Genomic DNA, 26,291 nt, shown 5'->3' with positions numbered 1-26,291 from the left:
TAAGCAAGCAGAAATCTTGTGTAAATTTCTGGGTTCTGCCATCACAGGCACATGGAGTTTATCATTATCTTATATCCTTTTTTCTGGTTTGCAGCTCCCCTTCCCTTTTGCTCATTTATTTCACCAGAGTGCTGTTCAGTGTTGTGCAAATATGAATTCAATACAACTCTTGCAAACAACTTTACTTAAACATGGCTTTAAACTTATTTCTCTATCTCTTACACGCTCTGTAAAGTAACGCAAAACAAAATTGGCAAGTGTGACATGAAGTGAGCACAGACCAAGTGATGCTTGCCACTTCTTTTTCTTAATAGTTTAGAGTGGATGAGCAGAGAATCTGTGTCCATAGCAACCATTGAACGGGATGTTCCTTCCTGTAGCTTTAATCATTTTAGCTGCTCTTAACATTGAGCTGCATAGCAACCTTTGTACATTGATAAATCTTCTTTTGTCTTGTTAAGAACCCCTGTAAGATGCATATGACAACTTCAGAGGACTGTCTTCTCCAGTTGTGGATACACATAGCATTAACAGTGTGTATGTCAGTCTTCTCCAATCTGGTGGCTTCCAAATGTTTTAGACTTCAACTCCCAGCAGCCCCAACCAGTGTCAGGAATTCTGGAAGTTTAATCCAAAACTTCTGGAGGGCACCAGGTTGTGGAAGGTTGGCTTAGGCAAACATGAAGACAGTCTCTGCAATTAGATGATGGAAACTGGAAAAGAAAGGAGACTATTTTAAGGTCACATTTCAATGCACAGTAAATTAATAAAAGCTGTAATATTGGATTTTATTAAGTCTCACATGACTGATCAGTGCAATGCACTTTAAAGAGTCTGATTTTTGGTAAGCTCACTTCCCATATCAAGTTTATAGATAAAAGTAGAGGGAAAGATCTTCAGTGATTAGTGCTGCTTAAGAATAAGTGCTCTGAAGAGTAGCAACCTCCATATTTAGCTTCAAAGTAAAATTGAGGGGGGAAAGAGAGGCCATTGGAAAAGCATCTAAGTCCATTTAAATGTTAAATGCCGAATATTCTTGCTAATCCCCTTCCTCATGGATCCAAATCATTAGACACAGCAAAAATCTGAAAAGGAATTCATTTCTGTGGCATCAGCACCTGTCAAACCTCGTGGGAAACTGCTTCTTTCATTGTTTCAGCTCTTCAGAACAGCTGTTTTATCTGCATGTGCAGAACATGTATGCTTTGATGCCACTACTAAATGTAGGATAGCAGGAAGCACCTTGGAGCCTGCCTTTTGACTTTGAAAATAGTCTCAGGTTAAAAGGAAATGGCAATTGCTCATGGATGAGTAGGTAAGCAGTTCTCCAGGTTGGAAAGAGCATCATGAGGGAAAGAACCATGTCATGCTAGAGCTGCCAGCTACGCTCTCTTTCTTAATCCTTTGAGCATAGGCCTCAGATCTCCCACAAAGCAGTGAGACATTAGCTCCACTTGTCCCATTAGGATCCTATTAAGACCTTGTTTCTCCAGGCCCACTCAAGTTAGGAGAACTATATCCTGATGGTTATTCCCTGGAATTATTGCTGCTGCCTCTCCTGGTCTGACCTGAATAGTACATCACTCTTCAATACATCATGGTAATTGGGTGTGCTTTATGCTGTTTTGTGGGGAGCTTTCCCTCATTAGCATTTTTTTAAAAAACACACAAAAAACTTTGGAATTCTCCCATGCATCCTTGTGTGTCTCAGTGGCCCCATTTTAACTACAGTTTTGGTGGCACTAACCAAATGTGTCGGCTGTTAGGAGTGATTTTCATTTGGCATTTTTGTCAATTAACTGAATTTAGCTAATTCTACATGTACATTTTTTTTAAAAAAAAAACCTGCTGTTTTGCCCTTGGAATGTGAAGGGATAGAAACCTGTCCTACTCCTTTGAGCAGATGGTAGACTAAACTGTTTCCATGGCTTGTTTGTGAACAGACAGATGGTGTCTGTGACCTACACAGCTAGTAGTAGAGCCATGGGTGCATTTGTATTATTGTGACTACTTCACCTGAAGAGTTTAAAGTTTCATTGGGTCTTCGAATTGCTTCTGTTTTGGGTTGCTGCCTGTCAGGTATTTAATCTGACCCAATCTCTTTGTCATATTGCTATGATGTACATTGATGGTGCTATATAAATAAATAAATAATAATAATAATAATAATAATAATAATAATAATAATAATAATCTCTGTGCTTGTAAAGTTAGAAAGTTGTTCCCAATATTAAATGAAAGCTGAGACAAAACACTTGCCACAAACACTGAGATAGAAGTGAATAAAGATGAGCAATAAATGTTTAGATTGCAATACTCTCCATAGAACAAGGTTGGAAAAGCTGGGTTACTAGACCTTTCATACTGGTGCTGAGGATTTTATTTTTGAAAGTCCTCTCTGGTGTTGCTGCCTAATAATGTGATGTGTTCTCCTTTAAAATGGGAAATATTTCCTGCCCTAGAAAAACATAATTGTGTTACAGTGATTCCAGGATAGAAATTGAAATTGAAATTTCTATTTAAAATAACTTAATCAAGAATCACAAATATGTATACGTTATTTTACCCAATCTCGAGATGTCTGTGCTCCTGTTCCATCAATTTGATACTTGAAAGCGTTTAGTGGTGTATTTAACTTCCATTGATTCCAATTGAATTTCAATATACTTTTACTTTCTTGGTTACACCACTTGCGCTTTGTCATTATTAACTTTGGAAGAAGGTCAGAACAGCATGCTAAGAGAAAAAGTAGGTGTATTTAAGAATATTATTCATTCAGAACTTTGGAACTTTGTGGATGAATTAATTGTAGTATTGTAATATGTACATAATAATTGCTTCGAAGTGTGCTTCCAGCCATAAATAGGGTGACAGCACCTGACAAAATTATACAGAACAGAGGATCAGGCTTCCCTCTTTTGCTGTGTGTGTGCATATTTTGTAATGACACTCCGGATCCTCAAGGAACCACTGAAATTGATATGATCCTAGACTATTTTACAGATTAGTTCATATAATAGACAAATAATATCAGTCCTTTTAATTGGAAACAATCTTGTCTTCACCTGACTTGGTAACCTATCAGTGCTATTTGTTTAAGGACCTTATGGGTAAACGTAGGAGGTGAATGAAAAGGGATGGAGATAGTTATGGCCAAACTGACCTAGTCCCGTCTGACACTGAAAAATTGAACTTCTGTCTGGTGTCCTTGCCTTGCCAGAAATTGATTTTGCGAGGGAAATACATGACCCCAGGGAAGCAAGAAGACAATCTGTGAAAACCCAGCTGACAGTGTAATATCTATAACATTTGTATAAATTGATTATATTATGAAACCTTGCCAACAATGTTTCAAAGTAGTTACAAAGTGCTGTCACTGTTTGGTGATAACATAGTGCCAACCCTAATTTTAGAGAGCTATCCAAAGCTGTGAAGTGGGGGCATGTGACTATTCCCAACTTGCTTTAAAGTTCATGCATTTCTTGTTCCAGTGGATTTACTGGCTGCTTTTTTTAGAAGCTGAAGGACACCTTGGCCATGTCTTTGATTTCTTTCCTTCTGCTAACATCTGTAGTAGTTGGTTGGAAACAGTGGGAGAGACATAGTCCTATGTGTCTCATCTGTCAAGGTGAATGAGCATCAAGATGGTTTCCCCTCCCCCAACCAGGTGCACTTCTACTCTCAAAGAGCAGCTGGGGAAAGAAGGATAATTGGTGCTTGGCAAGGCACATGTGACTGCAAATCACCATGTTTATGGAGAGAACTGTCTTGGGGTACTGAGTCTTGCTTCTCTGCCTTCTTCCTCAGAACCAGTTCTGTGACAAAAGGAACTGCAGAAGGATGTTAAGGCTGGGACTATCGAAGGTGTAAGGCAATAGTGTCTATGGCCTGGAATGGGGGCATTCAGACAAAGACTATCTCTGCTGCTAATCTATAGCTGAGGCTTTGTGTTCCTCTAGATCTTGGTAGCAAAGTTCATGATCTATACTCATTTATATTCATTGCTCATTTGTACTCATGGATGCAGCTATCTGCAATAAGAAAAAGGCAAGGCAGCTATATTTTAGATGAGTATGATTTGGGTTCTTATTGACTTGAAACTAAATGCCCCTACAGCCCACTAGGTGTCTCTTTTGTGCTCATAACTACGACTTACCCAGCACTATTCCTTTGTAAAACATTTGCAACACATGTTGTTTCTGTTTGTATTTGTTTTAAAAAATCTAAAGAATAGGTAACAACAAGCAGTTAATTGGCCCTAGGGCCCGCTTGTATCATAGACCTTATTACATTCCACATATACTACCCATACTAAGTAATGAAAGAATAACACTTAATTCAATTCAGACAGCAACAGTTGAATTTTACTTCTACCTTCCATCCTTCCATCAACTTTAGTTAGTTCCCCTTTGTCAAGTTTCTTCAAATGCTGGGTGCTTTTAGGATAGATGCATTTATGACATGTTCCTTATAATGTATCCTAAAAGGTTAAATATAGAATTTGTTTTACAGTATTATTTCGGAATTGTGCTCATAGAGTCAGAAAACGGCTATTGCACCCAAATGAGAAAATTATGCCTGTTTTTTAGCGACTCAGCTGCAGGGCCATCTCCTGTCCCCCATTCCTGAACTCTGTTTATCTCCATCTCCTTCGGACAGCTTTTGGGGATATAGAGGGAGCCAGGCTTGGTCACTTTCTCAGTGCTCTGATGAGGAGGTGGTTCTTTGGCCCCGTCTCTGGGCTTTAAGGCAGAAAAAAGTCAAAGATGGATGTGTAGACTGATGAGTGGAGGGTCCTGTTCCAGCTATTCCCTGGAGGCATGCGTCAAACCAGGTGCTTGGTCCCGATATGCCTGCCTTGACTAGCTTGCTTGCCACTAGGGATCTTGTCTGTGGGCAGCTTCCATTCTTCTCCATCTTCCACACACACACCCAAAGTTTATTTTTCTTTTAGCCACCTTATTTGCAGACTGGCTAATTGTTTTACTCCTTATTTCACTCTAAGGACTGGAGAATTAATCAACATATTCTTGCTTTAAGGATTTGTTTTTGCCTAATATAATCTGGGAAAGGCAAGCTCCTTAAAGCAGCTTCACCTAAGATAAGGATTTACTGATCTCATGGTCTGATTTCAATCTCTTTCTGGGGAATTGCTGGATTCATCTCATTCTCGTTTAGCAGTCAGCTGTGACCATTTAAAATGAATGTAAAAGACTACATGGAGCCCAAGCAAAGTGAAACTGAGAAGCAGGAATATGTACAGACAAAATGCTGACTGGATTCTGTCCTTGGTACATTCTATGTCTTTGAGGACTCACATCATTGGTTTGCGAATTTATCTTCAAATAATGCTTGGTTTTCACAAAGCTTCACTCTTAATTTACACCCTGATCTATTTATACAAAATACCATAGAAACCAATGCTTGCCTGCATAGACTGTGGTGTTCTATTAATATTTCTGCATTTTGTGGGTATGAATAATTTAGTTCTGTGTGCTAGTTTAAATCTGACTAACTTCCCACAGTTCTTCTTTCAAAGCAAAACTTTGTGGTTGAGAAGGCTCAGATACCTATACCACCATGTTAGTATGAATAGGGACAACAGGTCTTCTTTTTCAAACACTTGGAGTTAGTTGGCAACTTTGCATTTAGCCCATTTGAGTCTGAAAAAAACATACTATTAAAGAAGACTAAACCTATATACTGTATGGAACCCACCTGAGGCTTACTGAAATGTTACAGCTGCCATGGTGAGGCTACTGGAAGTACTTCAATGTAGCTATAGCTCTGTCTCCATTGAAGAGCCAAAGCATTTGGGAAACCACTGACCATGTGGAGCAGCCATGGAAAGTGTCCGTACCATGGGGCCAGTTTATGTAGTGAGCAGTGTCCCAATGTTATGACCTCTGCAAGGAGCTGTAGCTGCACAGAAGTATTTCTAGTGGCCTCCATCTGGCAGTTATAATGTTCATTGGTTATACGGCTTGAATGGGATCTGAGATGAACAGGACAAAACTGTGAAGTGATAAGGTAGACTGAGATGGAGAGTAGCAAGGTTGGGATAGGAAGGAGTTAACATATTAAAAAAGCAATAGCGCACCCTCACTGGGTTCGGCTGACACAACAAACCATGCTCAGGAAGGTTGATTAGGGTGATGATGTGGCATGCAGCCAGCACATGCAGGTTGGGGAAATAATACCCAGTGCATTATTTTCCTTCTCCTGTGTGAACCCAGCCAATATCTGCACTAGCTAAAACTGCTTTGCGTTAAAATGTTGGCTGTTTCCTGGCAAGAGTTGGCATGGGATTTTGGATCACTTCCAGACCCATTATTCTGTCTTAACTGCTGGGATACCTTTAATTTCTGTTTTATCAAAATTGGTCAATGTGTCTTCAGGTTTTTATCTGCATCCTGTTTAAAAATGTAAGCTGGGATTTTGTGATAGATTCTGTGCAATCACAGCCATGCAACTTTTTATAGCCCTGCTCATGAGTTATATGACCTGTCCTTGTCTTGTACTTTAATGCTAAAGGAACTGATTGACTTTAAGGTCACAGTTATATTACAGTGCAGAGCAGAAACATCCATGCTGAGATCATGGAATGCTTACTAGCTGAGTCTTCAGTACAGAGGGATGGGACTTTGAATGGCATTCTCACAGTTTACAGGCTAAAACACATGACAGGCTTTCTGCATTGGTCATTGAAACCACTTCCAAGACAAATACACACGCCCCATACTTTTTGAATTCTCTTGTATTTGGGAGCAGAGATAACACCTATGAAATAAAGACATGCACACCAGAGCTTTGGTATAAACTAGGGTCTCTTTATTAATTAAGGAAATTCACCCTTCCCCTAGATCTGCGCATGAAAGTGTGGGAATCTGTTAGGTCCTTTCCTCAGGCATCTAGCCTGCCATTAAGGGCGAGCTACTCTGCGAAGCCAGGAGCGAGTCAAATCCGGCCCCTCTCTTAGGCCTCACTCCATTGCAAGTGTGGTGAGACCTACCTGCATCATCCCCCTGCCCCCCAGGGCCACGAAACCCCAAGTAGATGAGAAGAAGTTCCCCAAAGGCAAACCATATCTTGGCACAAGGGCCACATAACCCTTGAGGAGCAGGCCTCCGGATTTACCAGTCACCATAAAGGTGGCAGGGTGCTCACCAGTCCCTATTCCATCTCCTAAATTTACAGCACTCCCCTGCACCTAGGCCAATTTATGCCACCCTCCGCTAAGATTGAGTTCCAGTATGGGCTAGGCAAAAAACTACGCAAAGCCAATTGGTGCCAGGGAAAATTCCTACTCAGCCCCCTTTCCAAAGGGGGAGACTAGCTAATCCCATGTGGGGCACCCTCCCATACTGAGGGAGGGTGCCCCACATCTCAAACGTGCTCTAATTTTCCCTCTGCCAAACAGTCTTGATTGAGTCTGTATGTTCAAAACTCGAGAAACTTGTATCTGCTTCTTGAGACATTTTTAAAATTAGTCTTTCCTCTTTAATGTTTTCTTTATTGTGGAAATGTAGTACCGTGAAACCCATACAGCCTCCTTCAAATAATGTGTAATTTATTTCTCTCCTCTTCTCCTTTTCTCCTTCATAGCAAATAGCAGCATTCTTACCCATCAGATGTAAAAGCAATATAATCATCTGCTGCAGACGTCAGAGCTGCCTGTAGCCGGCCTCACATGGGATGCCAGCAGTAGGGTGATCTTCAAAAAGCAATCAGACTTCACACCATGTTCATCTAATGAATCTTCTAGGGCAGGGCTGCTGTTTCCTCACAGAGGAAAAAGATATTGCAAGCTAAACTGGAGTTTGGTGCCATCTGCTGTTTTAAATCCCAACCAAACCTGTTTTATTTATTTATTATTTATTTATTAATTACATTTCTATACCGCCCAATAGCTGGAGTTCTCTGGGCGGTTCACAAAAATTAAAAACATTCAAAGTATAAAACAACAGTTTTAGTTAACCCATACTCTATTTGGCTAAAATGTTTTAGTAATACAAGCATAATTTCATTATTTTCAGATACTGTTCTTTAATCTGTTTTAGTGATAACCAAGTTTCAAAATATGTAAAGGTACTGTCCTATGGTAGTTCATGCACTGGTTTAACTAAATTGAGCTTGCAAAAGTAAACCTTATTTTGATTAGGGGAAACTTTGTAAGCCATGTCTATAGAACTGAAGGGCTTTCATCAGTTTAATTAGAGTTATTATTACATTTATATCCTGCCCTTTTTCCTCTTGCAAGGAACCTAAGGCAGCTTATGTAGTCTTCTTCCTCCTCTCCATTTAATCCTCACAACAACCCTGTTAGGTTGAGAGTCAAGTGATTGGCCTGGAGTCACCCAGTGAGCTTCATAGCCAAGTGTGGACTAGAATCTGGATCCCCCAAGTCCCAGTCCAACACACTGGCTAGACAAATTCCTTGAATTTTGTTGTGGCTTTTTTTTAAAAAAAAATTGCTATGGTGGTGGTTTCCCTACATATGTTTTATACTGCTTTACCCCTCCAGTTTTTTTCCCTGAAAATACCCACAATTGCTGTGCTGCTTAACTGCATCACCCAGTTCCTAGGAAGCAACGGTCAAATCTGATAAAAACAAGCGGCAGCAGTCATAGAGGAAACTGATGGCGAATGCCTCTCCTGGTAGTAGCTGCAGCTGCTCTCTGCTCCTGCCTCACTCATTTGAGTCTGACAAAGCCTTTGGGAAGGGGAAGTGGCAGCTACGTAGTTGAAATACCTCTCCTAAGACTTAATTAATGGCAGTAAGAGCTTCAAGCTACACTGATACTTTCGGAATTTTGGCCCCATTCCTTTTGCTTTTGGCCCCGCCTACCACTGGAATGCAGCTCCACCCACCCACAAGCTTCTGTGAAATGTAATTCACAGAAATTCAGTCTGAAAGAGGTTCAACAGCCCTGTTTTAGCAAAGCCTGAATTTTGGCATGAGTTAGACAAGTAGTAAACACAGACTTTGTAATAACCACAGAATTAATAATGTTTGTTTTTGACCACTACATGTGAACTGACTTGCAGCTACACTTAGTCTTTCCCTATTTTGTTTTGTCATGAGATCTGTCTTGTGTTTTATATTTTATTTATTTATTTATTTAAAACATTTATATCCCGCCCTATATCAATAAGATCTCAGGGCGGCGTACAGATAAAAGCATAAAGTATAAAACAATAAATATACAATTGTTCTCTAGCTCCACCTAGTCGCTTTGAGGATTGTAGAGTGGTTATATATAACAACTACTATGACACGGAGGACTAGAGTGACTCCACTGCTCGCATTCCTCCTTTTGAATCCTCTCCAGTGGTTGTTACCCTCTTTGTCTCTGGATGTAAAGTACTAATCTAGGGCTTCAATCCTCAGTAACAGCCCTAGTTCCATTTGTGTGTGTGTGTGTGTGTGTGTGTGTTTGTTTGTTTTTTAAAAACCCGATTTTCCTGTCATGTATTTATGTCTGCTTCAGAGAACAGATTGGATGTGGGCATGGCAGGGGTGGAGGTGAGGGAAGGTTGAGAGAAACTGACCAGATGGTGTCAGAGAGAGATACAGACATTGTGTTAATCTTTGCTAGAGAAGTGATTTCCTCTAAAATCTATGAGATTGAATAGAAAGTGAATATATTATGGACTAGTCAGCCTGCTCTACAACAAAACTGTATCAGAACACAGAATCAAACATTTGAAATGTCAGTAACTCAGGCAGATGTTCCTATTTTAGTGGGCATTTCCCTTCCTAAATCAGAGTAGCATAGCTACTTTAATATGAGATTCCATGACCCAGTTTGCATGTAACAGCAGCAAATCATGGATTAATTAATTAACCTATGATTTGGCAGGTCACATGCCATGCACAAGCCACTGCCATTTTGTATAATCAATCTCTGTTCAACTTAATTGTAGATTGTTGCATGATATGTGAACCCAGACTCTATGGGTCATTCATGGGTTAAGCAACCCAAAGTTAACCTACAAATCATGGGTCATGTGTGAACAAGGGCAGTACCTAATGTGTCAAGGACTACCATGTTTTCTTTACATCTCTTAACCCCTTAGAAGGGTCTCATAAATTCCAATTAGTGCTTGAGGCAGATTTGAGTAATGGCTGGTTTTTATATTTTTCAAAGCAGCCTTTACTGCTTTCTCCCTGACTACTTCTGCACATGGTGCAAACTAACCTAATCAGTCTTTAGCTTCCTGAATTGCTGTCTTAGGAGTGTAATAAATTGCAAAAGGACTACAAGCAGCATCTTTTCTCCCCAGACCCTTCCCCTTTTTCCTAACATAGTGCTTGAGGAGGAGTTCCATGAAATGTGAAGGCTTTGTGATTTTTAGTTAGCCCTAATAAGGAAGATATCATAATATTGTTCCTCTTCCCATTTTTCTGATGGACCGACATAGCTATATGTTGGTCCATCATATCTGATTTTAGTTGCACTCAAATTCAAACTGGTGCTTCTTTGTGTGGCACTATTTTTTTTCTATATGGCACAAATCTAGTTCCAATACTGAAAGTCAAAACTGACTTAAAGGCTGTGCACCCCATGTAGAAGCCACTCGCTACGTCCCTTATCTCTATCAGTAAGTGACCTGCTTAAGATAACTGAAGTCCATAGCAGGAGTAGGGGACATGTGGCCCTCCAGATATTGTTAGGCTGCAGCCCCTGTTAGCCCTAGTCAGCATAGCCAAAGGTGAGATTTGGGGGTGGGGGGGTTGCAGGCCAACAACATCTGGAGGGACATATTTTCCCCATATAGAAAGAACCTTGCCTTATAGAAAGCATCCTTTTGTGAGAACTTAAGTGTGTACAAAGTAGGGCCCTGTTCTGTTGTGGCACTCGACCAGCAGACACACTTGCTATATAAGTTTTACCATCCACTGAAAACATTATTTAGGAGGGGATTTGTTGAAATGTGGCCGAAGTGGTGGTTTTATGTCACATCTGAAATAATTAGTTTATTCCTTATTGTTCTAACGTGTTTTTTAGACTTTTGAAATTATAAATCACCTGGAATGCTCTGTGTATGCGTTCAAAAGGCTTTCCCTCAGTTGTTAGTTTATTAAGTAATTATTAGTAAGCCTGCTGCTGGGGGCTCACTGTTTCCTTGCCAAGACTTCTCTAACCACCAGGTGGACTTTTTCTTCTATAGGAGCATGACATCGAGACGGCTTGTGGAGTTGTTCATGTCACTATGCGGGGCACATCAAAGGGAAATAGGCCTGTCATCCTCACATACCATGATATTGGCCTTAACCGTAAGTCCTCTTATTTCTAGTGCCAAGTGCCCTTTTTTTACACAGATGTATGCCCAAGCATGCACTTTCAGACATGAAACTTGGCGAGACCTTTTAGCACTGAGCATCCCAAGGCTTGGCACCTTAAGGGTTAAGGGGATTTGGAGATTAAAACACAGTTGTTTAACCAAGTAGTAATTTATTGAAAGGGATGAAAACATACTTTCAAAAGTCAGACTATAGCAAGCAGCATTTTATAGGGTTAAATTTCACCCATACAAACTTTATCTGTATTATCAGTATTGGTATTATTTAAGACAGACACATTAAAAGCAATGGCTTGATGTAATTGTCATGGGGGCAATTGTCCTGAGTAGCAAACAGAAGTAGGAGGGAAATGGATATGGAGAATGTCATGGAGGGGAAGGAGGCTGGTAATGGGCCAAGCTAAGCTTGTGAGCAAAGAGAGGCAGCCAGCATGCTGCTGATCTCCCTGGAGCTATTCAAGTCTATGAAAGTGCTAGGAAAAGGAGCAGGGGAAAGCTGGCTGGACTCCCTGGAAAACATGGGCTGGGGGTGGGGTAATGAAGGAAAAGTGGGGGGCATGTTAGTGGGCTTGCTTGGGAGAAGTTAATAAGAGGGTTATGTATTCTCTATCTGTAACTGCAGTTTTGGGTGCAGTGAAGGTGGAGGCAATGAGGTGCCTCTTCAGCAACAAAGACGGGGGAAGGGGAGATTCCAGAGTGAGGCTTCTGGGGGTCAAAAGAGTCCTAATTGTTGGGCTGATTGGATGCTGTTTATATGCCCAAAGTGAGACAATCTCAAACCATGTCTTCTTTCCCTTGCCAAAAATGCAGGTATTGGGGTATCTGGCAACAACAAGGTGTTCAAATCTGTGTGCCAGTTTAGTAACTATAGTCTTATTGGTGACTTTAGGAATAAGGGAGAGCACTTTGATGTAGAAGCAATTATTTTAGCTTGCTGTGGTCACAGTACAAAGTATGAATCTAATTGCACTTAACTAAGAGAACGGTCAGATAGTGGAATGGAGCAGTGCTTTCACAGTTGATGAGTCTCTGCACTTCTCTTACAGATAAATCTTGTTTCAATGCTTTCTTCAACTTTGAAGACATGCAGGAGATCACCCAACACTTTGCTGTATGCCATGTCGATGCACCAGGGCAACAAGAAGGGGCTCCCCCTTTCCCCTCTGGGTAAGTGCAGTGTAATACCTCTGATCTTGGAACTTCAGGATCTTTTCCCATGGAAACAGCATTTAATGTAGATGTGGCAGTATATTGATCAGAAGCTGCAGTCCTGTTGAAAAACTTTAACTGCAAAGACAAGCAGAAAAAGAGCCATATCCTCCTTTGCAGAGGCTCCCTCATGATCTGGGAGAGATTGGGATGTATGGGGGTATGGTATCATAGGTGAAAGTATGCAGTATTAGGAGAGTTAGTGTTTACGACACAAATTGGCCTCTAAATTGTGTCCCTTTTCATCCGTACAAGTTTCTACTTAGTTTGATAGGGAGTGGTTTGCATGATCTCAACTGGGGAAATAAGTCACAGTGGCTTATTTCCTCCACCACACATGTGGGGTAACCTCCGCAGCATGTCTTGTCATGGTGTGTGAACCCAGTCAGAGTGGCTTGTTGCCATGACTGACAAGCCACATGGGCTGTAGTAGGTTTCTGGGTGGCTTGTTACCCGTGGCAACAATTCACCCTGGCTGGGTTTGCATGATACAATAATGATACTTATCCTTCCGATATGCAATGGGCTTGCAGAGTGGTTATCAACCCACCATAACTTATTAAATACCCTGCAATCATGCAAACCAGTCCTATGTAGGGTTGTTATAAAATCTTCAGGTTTTGCGTTAATGTTCATATATGTCAGTTGCTCGTGGCCTCTGGTTTTTAGCTAGCATCTTTTGTGGTTTCAGATACCAGTACCCCACTATTGATGAACTCGCTGAAATGCTCCCTGCTGTTCTTACACACCTGAGGCAAGTATATAGGGTGACCCAGACTTTTCCTAATTTGGTTGCAGCAGATGCTAAATAGACTTTCCCTGTTTTTTGTCCAGGAAGAGAGGGGACAGATGTGTTTATACTGCATAGAAGGCAAATAATTGTCCAGTTTTATTTGGATTCCACATATAGAAGCCTTATCATTTTTTTATTCCTTTCTACCCACAACAGTAAATGCTATATTTGATCTGTTAGAAAAGGGCCATTGCATGGATGATCAAGGGGCTGGTCCCTGGGTATGGTATGGGTATTGAAGGATGCTTCCGTTTTGAAGGATGCTTTCTCTTTCAGCCTGAAAAGCATAATTGGTATTGGAGTTGGAGCTGGTGCTTATATCCTCAGCAAGTTTGCAGTAAGTAGCATTTGCCTTTGCCCGTTTCCCTGTTTGAACAAATTAAGTTTCACCTAGTGCAATAATGAGAAGTATTGGCACGTACAAATGCCTTGAATTGTGAATTATTTATTTATTTAGCACCATCAGTGTACATGGTGCTGTACAGAGTAAAACAATAAAATAGCAAAACACTGCCGCATAGGCTTACATTCTAATAAAAACTTAGGAGAAAGGGATATTCTATTATTATTATTATTATTATTATTATTATAAGTTGGTTAAAGTTGAGGGAGTTAATTCAAGTTGACAGACACTCCTTAGACCTCTGTTAACTTTTGGGAAGGAAATCACTCTGTCATAACAAAAGTAGAACACTTATTATTGAATGCCAGTTAAGTTTGCTGTGGTTTTTGTCTTATATTCTCTTTTCCAAGCATAATTAAGGAATCTCATAAGTGGCTAATATGTGGCCAGCGTATTCACATTTTAAAGCACAAATATTTGGGAACATAATAGCTACATTTCTTTTCATTTGTTTGTTTTTTAAGTTGAATCACCCTGACTTGGTGGAAGGCCTGGTGCTTATTAACGTTGACCCATGCGCAAAAGGTTGGATGGACTGGGCAGCATCCAAGGTAGGATGGGAGTGACTAATTCATAATTGAGATGCTTATGCTGACCTATATTGTCATATTATTAGGATTGGGTATGAGATGTTTTGAACTTAAAAATCATACATTATATAATTATTGCTTTGGCCATCATTTCTGTATCCCCACTCTGTCTGAAAAGCTGACAGAGAGCCAAACGGTGAAAAATGTCAGTACATACTAAAATGACAAATATACGTGGATGGTAACAAGCAGTGAAAATACACAACGGGTCATTTCGGACAACACGTTAGTCAACGATGGACTATTTAAGCATCCATTGCTTAAATAGTCCCCCGTTGACGAATGTGCCATCTGTCAGGGTAAAACCACATCACGGTCAGTTATTTTCCAGAAATAACCAATGGAGATAACAATTGGTGTACAGAGTTGTTTATCCGCACAAAAATTGCTTATTGTATCTTCTGGCAGGCTCTGTGGATTATTTCCTGTGCTTATAGAGTCATGAGGCAAGAGCAGCAGAAACCCCTGCCACTCTTGACCAGCATGCCTCTAGCGGCATGGGAAATAATCCTGTCCCAGGAAGCACTTGGGGAGCCACCAATCGTACTGTCCCTTGGTGGGGCAGAGCAATTGGAGGCTCCCCATGCGCCTCCTAGGATGGGGACATGCCATACCTGGGTGGGACGCCACTTATTGCAGCACCCCACATGTTACCAGGGACATGCATGTCCCTTGTCCCCGCCCCGCGATCCATCTGGGGATTGGCTTGAGGGGATAGATTGCAGGGCAGTGGACGAAGGATGTCTCCTGTGACTGGACGTGTAACGTTAAACCATGGGAGAAATCCATCCACCAATATCAAGAAAGGGGACGCAATGATCTGTCCTGCAGCTGTCAGAAGCAGGACAGATTCCTATGCCAACTGTCCCCATTAGCCAGAAGAGAAGGGGAATCGGACAACGCAAACAACTCTCTTGCCGCTGCAAAGGATTCTCCTTCTGTTCTGGCAAATGAGGATCTGACAGCTGCAGGACAGATTCTTGTCCCTGCACAGCACTCCTCTTTCCTTGTCGGGGCCATAGCGACAGGGAAGGGGGCAGCGTTGCTATAGTCACCCAATTCCCATGCCCCCCCCCAGTGGGGAAGGGTGCGTCAGCACCAAGCTGTGTCACCCCCTGACAGGGATGACGGCGCTGACACGTCCTTTGCCAGCAGATGGATCTTGTGCCCTGACACATGAGGAGACTGTTCTGCAGTCTTTTGCTTCTGCAGTGGGGGCAGCGAGTGTTCCTCTGCGGAACAGTCTCCTCACATGTCAGGGCACCAGATCCATCCGCCAGTGAAGGACGCGTCAGCACAGCGACGTCCCTGTCCCTGTGTGGCTGCCGCAGCAAGAACCAGCAGGCGCATCACTTCCAATGACAGGGGAGGCGATGCTCCCACTGGAGTGACGGCACATTGATTCCACTTCCGTCAGGTGGTGCAATGCCTCCACCGCTGCTTCTTTCTCCAGCGACAGCCGCTGCAACAGAAGCGCCTTGCCCGTCACCGAAGAAAGGAGTGGCGGTGGAGACCTCGCACCTCCTGAGAGGAGGTGAAATCAATGCACCACCTCCACCGTCCCTCCGGCTGCGGTCGCGACACATCTCCACATGCTACACATCTCTCCTCTCCCCTCCATGCCCCCCCCGAATGGCGGCACCCTGATAAGGTAAGCAGGAAGTAGCAGCACCATTCAGTGGGGAAGGTGAGGGGGTGGGAGAGAGACAACTGCTCAACAGAGTGTGAATACTCTACTCCACGGAGCACTACTTCCGTGTCGCCCAAGAGCGACATGCAAATAGGCGTCCATAGAGTGGACTATTCTCACTCCGTGGACTAAAGTGTCATCCAAACGCACCCAATGAAATAGTGAGATAGTCCTGATTCATAATAAATATACTTTGGTTTGTTGTCATATGCATTTCAGCAATTCATGCCTCCTAAGTAAGAACATGCTTACTTAGGAGGCATTGCTTGGCGTGCTTGTCTACAAGATTTATAATTCTGATAATAAAGACTGACATGCTGTGATTAGTCAGCTCTTGTAAAATACACCAAATTAAACACTCTGCATTAAGCGCTGTTTTAAGCTTATCAAACTTGTAAGATGCATGCGTTAATATTTCATTGTAGCAAATCCTTTATCTGTTGCCTCATTAGAACACTGTTTTAAAATATTGCTTTTGTTGTACCTTCAAGCCATATTTGTGAATTAATTTTTTCTATCATTGTCGTGCTGTGTGAGATAAAAGTATTCCAGAGTTCAAACCTCTGCCAGGCTGGAATTCATCTACTTGATTCAAACATTGTTCTTGTGCAATATAATTTGTTCTGTGTTAGTACACAACTGGGTAGTGCCACTGTCAGAAATAACTCAAGTTGTCTTTGCAGTTTTCTGGGTGGACAACCAACATTGTGGATCTTGTTCTGGCTCACCATTTTGGTCATGTAAGTTAACTGCAGGATATAATATTGAACATGCTAATTAATACACCGAACCTTAAGTACAATCATGAACTCATAATCTCAGTTGTTTATAAGAACACTGGATATTTCGGAGACATATGTTGTCATTCCGCTTCCCCCTCCTCCTTACTTCTGTATTTTGTAATGCTCAGACATTGGTAAACATTCCAGCAGGGGAACATTTACTCTGTGTGTGTGTGTGTGTGTGTGTGTGTGTGTGTGTGTGTGTGTATTATCTGCCTATAACATCAATATGTGATCTCTGAATGTCTCGCTTCTTTACATCAACCACTAACTAAGATTTTACACCACCATGCTTTTACAACTTGAAGTTTTAGGGCCAAAATAGACATGACTGCAGGAGATTGATAAGAAACAACAGGATCAGTTCAGGGATCTCCTGCTAACACATCTAGTTGTGCCCTTAGTGTAGGTTGCAAGTGTATGTTGCTGCCTTGCTTAATATTATTTATTTTTATTTATTACATTTTTATCCTGCCCAATAGCCGAAGCTCTCTGGGCGGTTTACAAAAGTTAAGAGATAGTTACTCTTGATCTATGCCATTGCATCCCCATGGCTTCTCAAGACTACTACTATTTCACTGGAGCTGTGCGCTGGGAAATCAGGGCGGATCTCAATTCTCCCTTGTGCCGACGCTTTCATGTCTGCGCTGACAGGGCCTGAATACTGTGCTCTCTAGTCTAAGCAGTCTACATCCCACAGCAGGCAAATCTCGGTGCATCCCATGGGCTCAATCTTTTCATATAGGTAACTGCAAAGCAGTCTGTCCCGACTCTTGAGGAGTCGTACAGGAACCCTTCAAGGGCTGCTTTACTTAGAAGATCCCTCCGACCCTTTTCCTCTGTTTGGCTGCACCAGAAATCCGCACTGCATCTCCCTGAGCGCAACTACGACTTCCAAGATGGAGGGAAGACATTTAGTAGACATCCCTCCTAGCATGTCTAATATATATATCATTAACAAGGAAACTGATTAGAATATTTGTCACTCTTCACCAGGAAGAACTGCAAGCTAATCTGGAGCTGATCCAGACATACAGACTTCATATTGCACAGGACATCAATCAAGAAAACCTTCAGCTCTTTGTCACCTCCTATAACAGGTACATGACTGCCTGTCTGTTTCCCTCACCCACCAGCTTTGAAAGTATAAATAGTGCTATAGCAGCAGACAATGAAGCTTGTTGGTAGAGTCCAATAAGTTTATTGTATGTCACAAAATGCAGATTATGTTGTACTTCTGGAGATCCTCCTTCATAAAAAATACTTCAGGTAAATGGCCTTACCAAATCCTCTTAATTTTGGCTCTGATTCTCTTGTAAAGTTTGCAGTAGTTGTTGGGCCTTTTTCCTTCAGCAAAATGTCTTATGTTCATTGCTTTATTCTTTTTCTGCTTTCCAGTTTATGAAAACAACAAGTATTCAGTTCAAGGCAGGGGTCATTTGGAAAGAAACTATACATCAAGCTAGAAGTCTGTGAGGGTCAAAGTAGATGTAATGTGGGAGAATCATGAACAGATCTCCCAGTAACTTCTCTTTTTCAAAAACATCTGTATGTGAGTCTTAAGTTTTTCATTCATTACTATGTATGCATACATAGTTATCTTGAAAGCAGCAAAGGAACTACTGGGACATCAATCATATATCTCCCACATTTTCTACTATCTAAAGCAAGGGTAATATGCACACCTGACTCCATAAAGCAACCTTGCAGGTTCTGTGATGAAGTGCAAAATCCCTTATTTTGAAATACCCTTTGTTCCTTTAATGTGCTGTTGGCTCCCGTGATGTTGATAGATGTGGGACTGGAGCCATCTAATTAGTTGTAATTTTGTCAATATTAAATATTGTCAATGTTTAAAATGTTTAACCCAAGGTTAATACTTCTGCAGTTGTGCACTTCATATAAGACTTAGGCATGCTGACTCCATGAGGCTTCCATCCCAGCCACATGCTTGCCAGTGTTTGACAATAGCTCTGCCTTTGTCTTCTAGCCGAAGAGATCTGGACATTGAGAGGCCAATCTTGGGTATGACTGAAGAGACATTAAAAACGCTCAAGTAAGTTGCTCTTGAGTACGTTTAAGCCCTTGCTTGAAACTGTGTGGAATTGTTTTTTAAGTTTAGTAACATTCCATTTTCTCTACTCCTTTACTGCCCATTCACCTAGAGTACCCCTCCATTTGAGGGCCATAAGAATCTGAATGTAGTCCATCCTGAAAAACTGCACAAATAGCTTCTGTCCTAAAACATGCAGCAGTAGTTTTCCCCAGGCTCCACCCTAGGGCAAAGATTTGTACATATGAACAAAATGCAGTGAGTGTAGGCTCACACTTTAACATGTATATGTGACATCAGGAATTGGTGACCTAGTATAAAGGTGCAGCATTAACATGGAGGCAAAGACTGATCTATGGATGCTAGTCATGATGGCTGTAGATTACCTCCAGTATCAGCCTCTGAATGACAGTTGTTGGGAAACATGAGCAGGAGGGAACAATAAGTGTGCTCATGTCCTTCTTTCAGCCCAAGGCCAAATTCCACTTTGCAGAAGCATTTGAACGCTGCATTCCAGTGCTAAGTAGGGCCAAAGGTGAGGCCAGAATACCAGCCTGCTTTGGCTTAATATTCTTACTGCCGGCCATTAAACCTTAGGAGAGACATTTCAACATTTTAGAAGGGGCGGTGCGAGGACTGCACAAAATCCTGAAAGCATGGGTCTAGAGGAAGGGGGCATGGCCTTCAGGGGAATCCCAGAGGGCCGAAATTGGTTGCCAGGCCTGAAGATCTGCATTTATTTATTTATTACATTTTTATACCACTCCATAGCTGAAGCTCTCTGGGCAGTTTGCAAAATTAAATGCAGTATAAAAGTACAACCAGAATAAAACCTAAAAACAAAGGGATTTAAAATACAGGTTTAAAACAGCAAAGCTAAAAGACTAGAACACTAAAGTGCTGGAAAAATAAGGAATGTCTTCACCTGGCACCGAAAGGAGTACAATGTAGGCGCCAGGCAAACCTCTCTCGGGAGTTCATTCCACAGCCTTCCTGTTAACCAACTGCCTCACTTCCTTTGGCAGGGGCTCCCGAAGAAGGACCCCTGAAGATGATCTTAGGGTCCAGGCAGGTACATAGGCAATCCTTCCATAGGCGTCTGGATGGCCACTGTGGGCACAGAATGCTATATTAGATAAGCTTTTGATCTGCTCCAGCACAGTTCCACGTATGTTCATATGATGAAGTAATTGAGGACCTTGGGCATACAGTGAGGTGAACGTTGGGTCTTGTGTATTGTAGCCGAGCAATAAGCAAGGCTGGCCAACTGGAAACAGGGCGCATAATCCTCATTGATATGAATGGGAGCTGTGCATATGGTGGATTATGGCCATGACCTTGCTTTGACCAGCTGTACCGAAATGCTGCACAGTCCTGATTTTAAAATAATGATACTCTTACAAAAGATTAAAACAGAGCAGGATTAATGACAATGGGAGATGGTGCTGTTGCTGAGTGTGCAAACTACAGCTGTATCTTGTGACTTTTGTACAGGTGCCCTGTATTATTAGTGGTTGGGGACAGCTCACCTGCAGTTGAAACTGTGGTAAGTGTGCCAGGTCATCTTGTTCTACTCTTCTTCATACCCATGCCTCGCAGCATTAAAGTAGAATAATTCTGCAAATTTTCCATGACCAGCTGAAGTCGTGAAAGACATGCTTCTATTCATGAGTTATCTGTGATAGACACAGGCATCATTTTTCTGACTTGTATCTAAAAGATGTAAGCAAGAAGTAGAGAATTCAAGGGGAAAGAGAGAACCTCAGTCTCACTGGTGGTGAGTATCTGGGAAGGTTTGAACATTTGTATCCTGCTAACTATACATGATGCCTTGGACTGCAAGAAGATCAAACCAGTCCATACTCCAGGAAATAAAGCCAGACTGCTCACTTGAGGGAATGGTATTAAAGGCAAAACTGAAGTACTTTGGCCACATAATGAGAAGACAGGATACCCTGGAGAAGAGGCTGATGCTAGGGAAAGTGGAAGGCAAAAGGAAGAGGGGCCGACCAAGGGCAAGATGGATGGATGATATTCTGGAGGTGACAGACTTGACCTTGGGGGAGCTGGGGGTGGCGACAGCCGACAGAAAGCTCTGGCGTGGGCTGGTCCATGAAGTCACGAAGAGTCGGAAACGACTGAACGAATAAACAACAACAAACTATACATGGGGAGGAGTAATGGTGGTAGCAGGATACTTGTGTTCAGTTCTGTGCAGATCCTTCTGGTGTTATGAAGGCAGCACACATGGAGTGACTTTCTTTTTTGCGTCTCAATCCATTTCTTCTCTCTCCAAATTCAAGTAGGCAAAAGAGCATCAGCAATGGCTTTTGGAGATGGGGCTGTGTGAATTGGCTTTGTCCCTTTCTCTCACCAATTACGTTTTGCAGGGAACAAATCAAAACTGGCTGCTATAATTGGCTATGAAGCTTGCATTTTCACCTTCAATGTCAATTGTAGATATTCAGTAACTTATACAATATGTGCTGTCCCTTTTGTGCATTTCCTAGAGACTTCCTTCAAAGTTTTGTTTTATCAGATTTGCATCCTGCCACTATTTCTTTTGAGCATTCACTGGGTCAGCATGTTGGTTCATCCTTCACATGAATGCAAGTTGTTGTTTTTACCTCTTGGAAGTTGGTATATCAGTCACATAGAATCATAGAACAGTAGAGTTGGAAGGGGCCTACAAGGCAATCGAGTCCAACCCCCTGCTCAATGCAGGAATCCACCTTAAAGCATCAATCTCATCCTGCTTGGTCTGTGTCAGGATGAGGCCCAGGCTCCCTGAATCAGATTCAGAGCATTAATTACAAGAAGCCCAGCCAAGACAGGGAGCGTGGAAGGAATTTCCCCAAGACTCTCCAGGAGTCAGGGAGGAATCTTCCCAAGTGCTTATTCAACAGGGGGCCCAGGTTCAGAGATCATCTTCCCTCTCACCCCCTGGGAACTCAGTCTCTGTCAGAGGGAAGGGAGCATCAGAATTGACAGATCCCAGGATCAAGCAGGTGGAGTTGAGAGAAGGTGGGTGGCGGTCTGCCAGACTAGCTGCATGTCAGAAGTTACATCATGAGGACCCTTCCTGAAAGACGAGTCCAGTAAAAGCTTATCAGGCATGGTGGGAAAACATAGGCAACTCCTTTGCTTTGTTTGGCTGATCAGGCTTAGAGGATAGTTCCTAGCATGCACAGTCCCTTCAGGTGTGAAGAAGTTTTTTTTTTACTGAATAAAGATTTTGTGGATTGCACAGCAAATCTCTTTGTCTCACATTTCAGTTGGAGGTCTTGGAATCACGATAGCCAGACACTCAGTCTTATCTGTATCTTAGTAAAAACTCATCTATATCAAAGAAAGGTCTGGGACATTGTCCTTAAAGTTAGTGACTTACCTCTGCATTTTATTCACAAAGCCCTCCACTTCTAAATTCTTTACCCCATGTACTGGTGCTGAAGTACACTACTTCTGCATCCAGTCCCCATCCTCACTGGAAAAAATTAAATATTTTCTTGTGCTTTGCAGGTGGAATGCAATTCCCGATTGGATCCGACAAGTACAACACTCCTGAAGGTAAGTAAGAGCCATTGGCAGCTGTGTTGTGAGCTGCCATTCTAGAGCTCTTTGTGGCTTCCATAGTGATCTTTATGTTCCTGTTTGCTGCCCTCCAGTGTGAGAGAGGGAAATTGGGGAAAGAGGAGCGGCATACCTGCATTTAAAAGGAAGTATAGGGGATCTCTGCACTAAATAACAGCTGGGAATGGGTTTACAGACATGCTCCAAAAAGCTTGTTTCTTCGACATCAAAACCAAGTCCAGAAATGGGGGATAGCCCTCTATGTATGTATGTATCATAGATCTATTTTGTCTTAGTTGGCTCCCAGTCTCAGCATGCCAGGCACTTTATTTCCCTGAAAAGTGCAAATTTTAAAGCTATGTTTGCTGGGAAATAGAGACCATGTCTCTGCGTAATACTAATCTATCAAGCGATGGATTATAGTTTTAGGTTTTGTTTGTGACTCAGCTTTTTTACCTGGAAATAATTTAAACCGATTCCAACCTTTTCTATTTTGCAGATGGCAGACTGTGGAGGGTTGCCCCAGGTTGTTCAGGTGAGCTCTCATTTTAGGGAAATCCTGGCTCTGGTTCACTTTAGAGTACAAATCTGGATTTATTTATAGTTGATTCTTAGTGGTTTTCTTTTTCTTTTGTTTCCAGCCTGGGAAACTGACTGAAGCCTTCAAGTACTTTGTGCAAGGAATGGGCTATAGTAAGTAGCAACAATGCTACCTTATTTTGAAAGGGACTAGATGTGGCTTACCTGTTGTACAGACCCCCCCCTAAACTATTGATATGACTAATTTTTTTCCATTTAAGAGTCCTGGTGTTCTGCACTATTGGTGTCTATGCATATTGCTGAACTGGAAGAGGGTGTTGTATAAATTATAGATATTGCTTTATGGGCATTATTGCTCTGAGCTTTCTCGTGTAATCCAGCCCCAAGTGGACACACAAAGATCTCCTACCTGATCTTCTGCTGTGTTATAGCGTCTAAATAATTTGTTCTCTGCTGAGAAGATTTGGAGGTATCCGGCTTCCCAAATTTTTCACTGAACAATTGGCAATTTACTTTGGCAGATTTGAATTGCCAAAATCTAGGCTACAGTACACGACCTCTGAAGTTATACTGTTGCAGATAACATAGGGGTTGAAAGTTCACACTTGATGCTCAAGCAGCGTACATTGTTCTAGGCATGTCATGACTACACTAACTGTGTTTCCCGTTCCCTCCCTTATCTCTGCTTCCAGTCCCTTACGTGCAGCTCAGTCACTTGAGCACTGAGTCAGGTACCTTCAAATATGTGTCTGGTTTAGCTGAGTTAATTTTTTCTTTCCTTTTGCATTACACTGATTATAGCATGGCCTGGTGACATTTTGCATTCTAGGCCATCCCACTGTACACTTCTTGCACTACAATTTTGCTAGTGGTTTAATTTGCATTCAGTTGACTGTTGCATGGTATGCAGCTCTGTGATAATCTACTAGTGAAGTGTATGATTTCTGACTTTCTTAAAAACCTGTGTCAGCAATCCTTTATGTACGGTGGGAGAGGACATGTCTGCCTTGTCAGGAGTCTTTGGCATTTGTCCATGTCAGGCCTTAAGCATTCTCCCCTTGATCAAATATATGCTCTTCATTTTTACATCTCTGGGTGGAATGATGCGTTAAGGAGAGCATGTTACTACCAGTCCTGCATTTTCCTCATGCAGCAAAAGTGAAGAGAGCAGAGCACTTGAAAGGAAGCTCTGTGTGTGTGTGTGTGTGTGTGTGTGTGTGTGTGTGTGTGTGTGTGCGTGTGCGCGCGTGCCTGCAAAACTAGAAGTAAATTCAACAGTTGGAACAGGAGTTGCAGAAAGAAGCAGAGGTGAAAAGGACTTAAGCCCTACTCTCACCTGCTGCTTCTCCCATACAAATGCCTCCACATTCAAGTTATCTCAGCAAGCATGGGTTAGGGAAGCCTGCATTTGTTGAGGAAACATTGTTCTATCCGCCTAGTGGCTGCTCCAAGCAGGTCATCTATTTTCTCTTTATCTATTTTTCAGCAGCACCTCTCTTTTACTTCCATTTCATGCCTCTTCTGTTTGTAGGACATTTTGAAGTAACTAACACAATTGCCTATTTCTGGCATTCACTGCCTTTCTTTTTACAGTGCCATCTGCTAGTATGACCAGGCTGATTCGCTCCCGGACCCAGTCATCTTCAAGCGTAGGTTCTGGAGAAAGCACTCAGACACGGTCTCAGACCAGCAACCCGGGAGAGGCAAAGATTGGAATGCATGAAACAGCTGATGTCCATGGCACTCCTCAGACAATGGAAGTATCCTGCTAAGCAAGCTCGTGTATCCAGACAATCCATTTTCTTCCCTTCTGAACCCACCCAAAATTCAGTGTTCACCCAGACAAGTGGCATTAACAGGTCTCCCCCCCCCCTCCTAAGTTGTGCCTGTCCATCCTACTTGCCACCTCTTCACCTGCCTGTCTCGGCTACGAAAAACACAGGCTGTGTACAAATGTACCTGAAAACAGGAGCTCAGGCTATGGGGGGGTGTTTTGTTGAAGGGTGAGCGCTGCTTTTCCCCCTGCCTTCACTCCTGTACTGTACATACTCAGTACAACTGCTAACATTCCATTGGTGCTAGCGGAGAGAGTTATTGTATATGAAGGCACCATCCTTTCTCCTAGCTTTCTGTGCTGTCTAACCATGTGAGAGTGGTGGGTCTCCCCTGTCTTCTTAAAATTCTTCTAGCAATTTCTGTGGCTTGTGCACTTAGAACTGCTTTCTAGTTGTGCTTCTACTGAAGGTTGTTAGGGTTCTTGGCTGCAGCCTTTACAATGTTTTGGGGATAGGGGTAAAGAGAACTCAAAAGTTTTAAAAGCTTTGGGGGTAGATCTTGAATCCTGTGCTGTCCAAACTCTTGAGTGGATCACAGCATACTGCATAGTTAGTTGACCCTGCAGAAGAGTTTAGATCTGTCATAGTTGAGCTGAAGAAAAAAATTATTGTAATGCAAAAGGATCTGCCACCGGGGCTGCTGGACCAAAGATTAAAGCAGATTTCACCAACCTGGTCCCCTTCAGATGTGTTTGGGCTCCCATTCTCATGCTGGGTGGGGATTATGGGAGTGGTAGTCCAAACAAATCTGGAGGGCACCAGGCTAGTGAAAACTGGATGAAAGGAAAGGGCAAGGCTTCTAACAGGTTTAACTCTCACTAAGGAAGGTGCACTTATTGACCGGAGTATGAGGGATTTATACATTCTACAATAGGTAGAACTCTATTATAGTGACATTAGAAATGGATCTAGATACTTTAGGTGACTTTTACCACCCTGGGGGAAGCCAGTGCTTTCCCAAGTTGAAGAAAACCTAAGATCTAGTTAAAGATGTTAATGCAAATGTCTTACCACAACTGTTCAATTACAGTAACTTGCACCACATAATTTCTAAAATTAAACTAACATTGAAAATTCAGGAATATATTTATAGTTGAAATGAGTGAGGTGAACTCTGTTATATCAAACAACAACCTAGAGTTCTGACTCATTAATGGAGATTTGAGACTTTTTGTTCTAGGTCCAAATAGCCATGCAGTCTTCTGTAATAAAATTCCAGTTTTGATGTAATAGATAGATTAACAGTGCCATCCTATGCATGTCTACTCAGCAGTCAGTTCCACTACATTTTATGTGTGTTTTTCCTGGAAAAGTATGCGTAGGTTTGGAGCTTAAGCCTGCTTCATAATTTCAAATGGATAGGTCAAAAATTGTGAATTATTTGTTCTGCACTTGTTAAAGCAGTGGTACTCTGATGCATTAAAATTACAACACTATTTCTATGACAGTCTATAGTTCTGTATGTATGGGGGAGCGGCTATCCCCACTTTACTGTTTACAAACTGGTATTTTACAACTT

At 42.0% G+C, this 26,291-nt stretch overlaps 1 protein-coding gene across 4 annotated transcripts in view; it reads left to right on the top strand.

Annotated features, from left to right (window-relative positions):
* Positions 1–26,208, top strand: part of NDRG3 (NDRG family member 3) — a 45,605-nt gene extending 19,397 nt beyond the window's left edge. For 3 of the 4 annotated variants that reach the window (XM_063144769.1, XM_063144778.1, XM_063144759.1), the window contains exons 4-17: positions 11,176–11,281; positions 12,354–12,474; positions 13,208–13,270; positions 13,586–13,646; positions 14,177–14,263; positions 16,676–16,732; positions 17,771–17,874; positions 18,765–18,830; positions 20,322–20,373; positions 22,347–22,394; positions 22,897–22,932; positions 23,039–23,090; positions 23,630–23,668; positions 24,531–26,208. In XM_063144769.1, the coding sequence (XP_063000839.1) occupies positions 11,176–11,281; positions 12,354–12,474; positions 13,208–13,270; positions 13,586–13,646; positions 14,177–14,263; positions 16,676–16,732; positions 17,771–17,874; positions 18,765–18,830; positions 20,322–20,373; positions 22,347–22,394; positions 22,897–22,932; positions 23,039–23,090; positions 23,630–23,668; positions 24,531–24,709 (1,071 nt within the window). In that variant the 3' untranslated portion in view covers positions 24,710–26,208. The remainder of the gene's footprint in view (positions 1–11,175; positions 11,282–12,353; positions 12,475–13,207; positions 13,271–13,585; positions 13,647–14,176; positions 14,264–16,675; positions 16,733–17,770; positions 17,875–18,764; positions 18,831–20,321; positions 20,374–22,346; positions 22,395–22,896; positions 22,933–23,038; positions 23,091–23,629; positions 23,669–24,530) is intronic. The other variant, XM_063144786.1, reaches the window with a different exon arrangement.
* The last annotated feature ends 83 nt before the right edge of the window (positions 26,209–26,291 follow it).

This window comes from Elgaria multicarinata, chromosome 1 (genome assembly GCF_023053635.1).
Source record: "Elgaria multicarinata webbii isolate HBS135686 ecotype San Diego chromosome 1, rElgMul1.1.pri, whole genome shotgun sequence".
Classification (NCBI taxonomy): Eukaryota; Metazoa; Chordata; class Lepidosauria; order Squamata; family Anguidae; genus Elgaria; species Elgaria multicarinata.
This window is presented reverse-complemented; position numbering and strand designations above follow the sequence as displayed.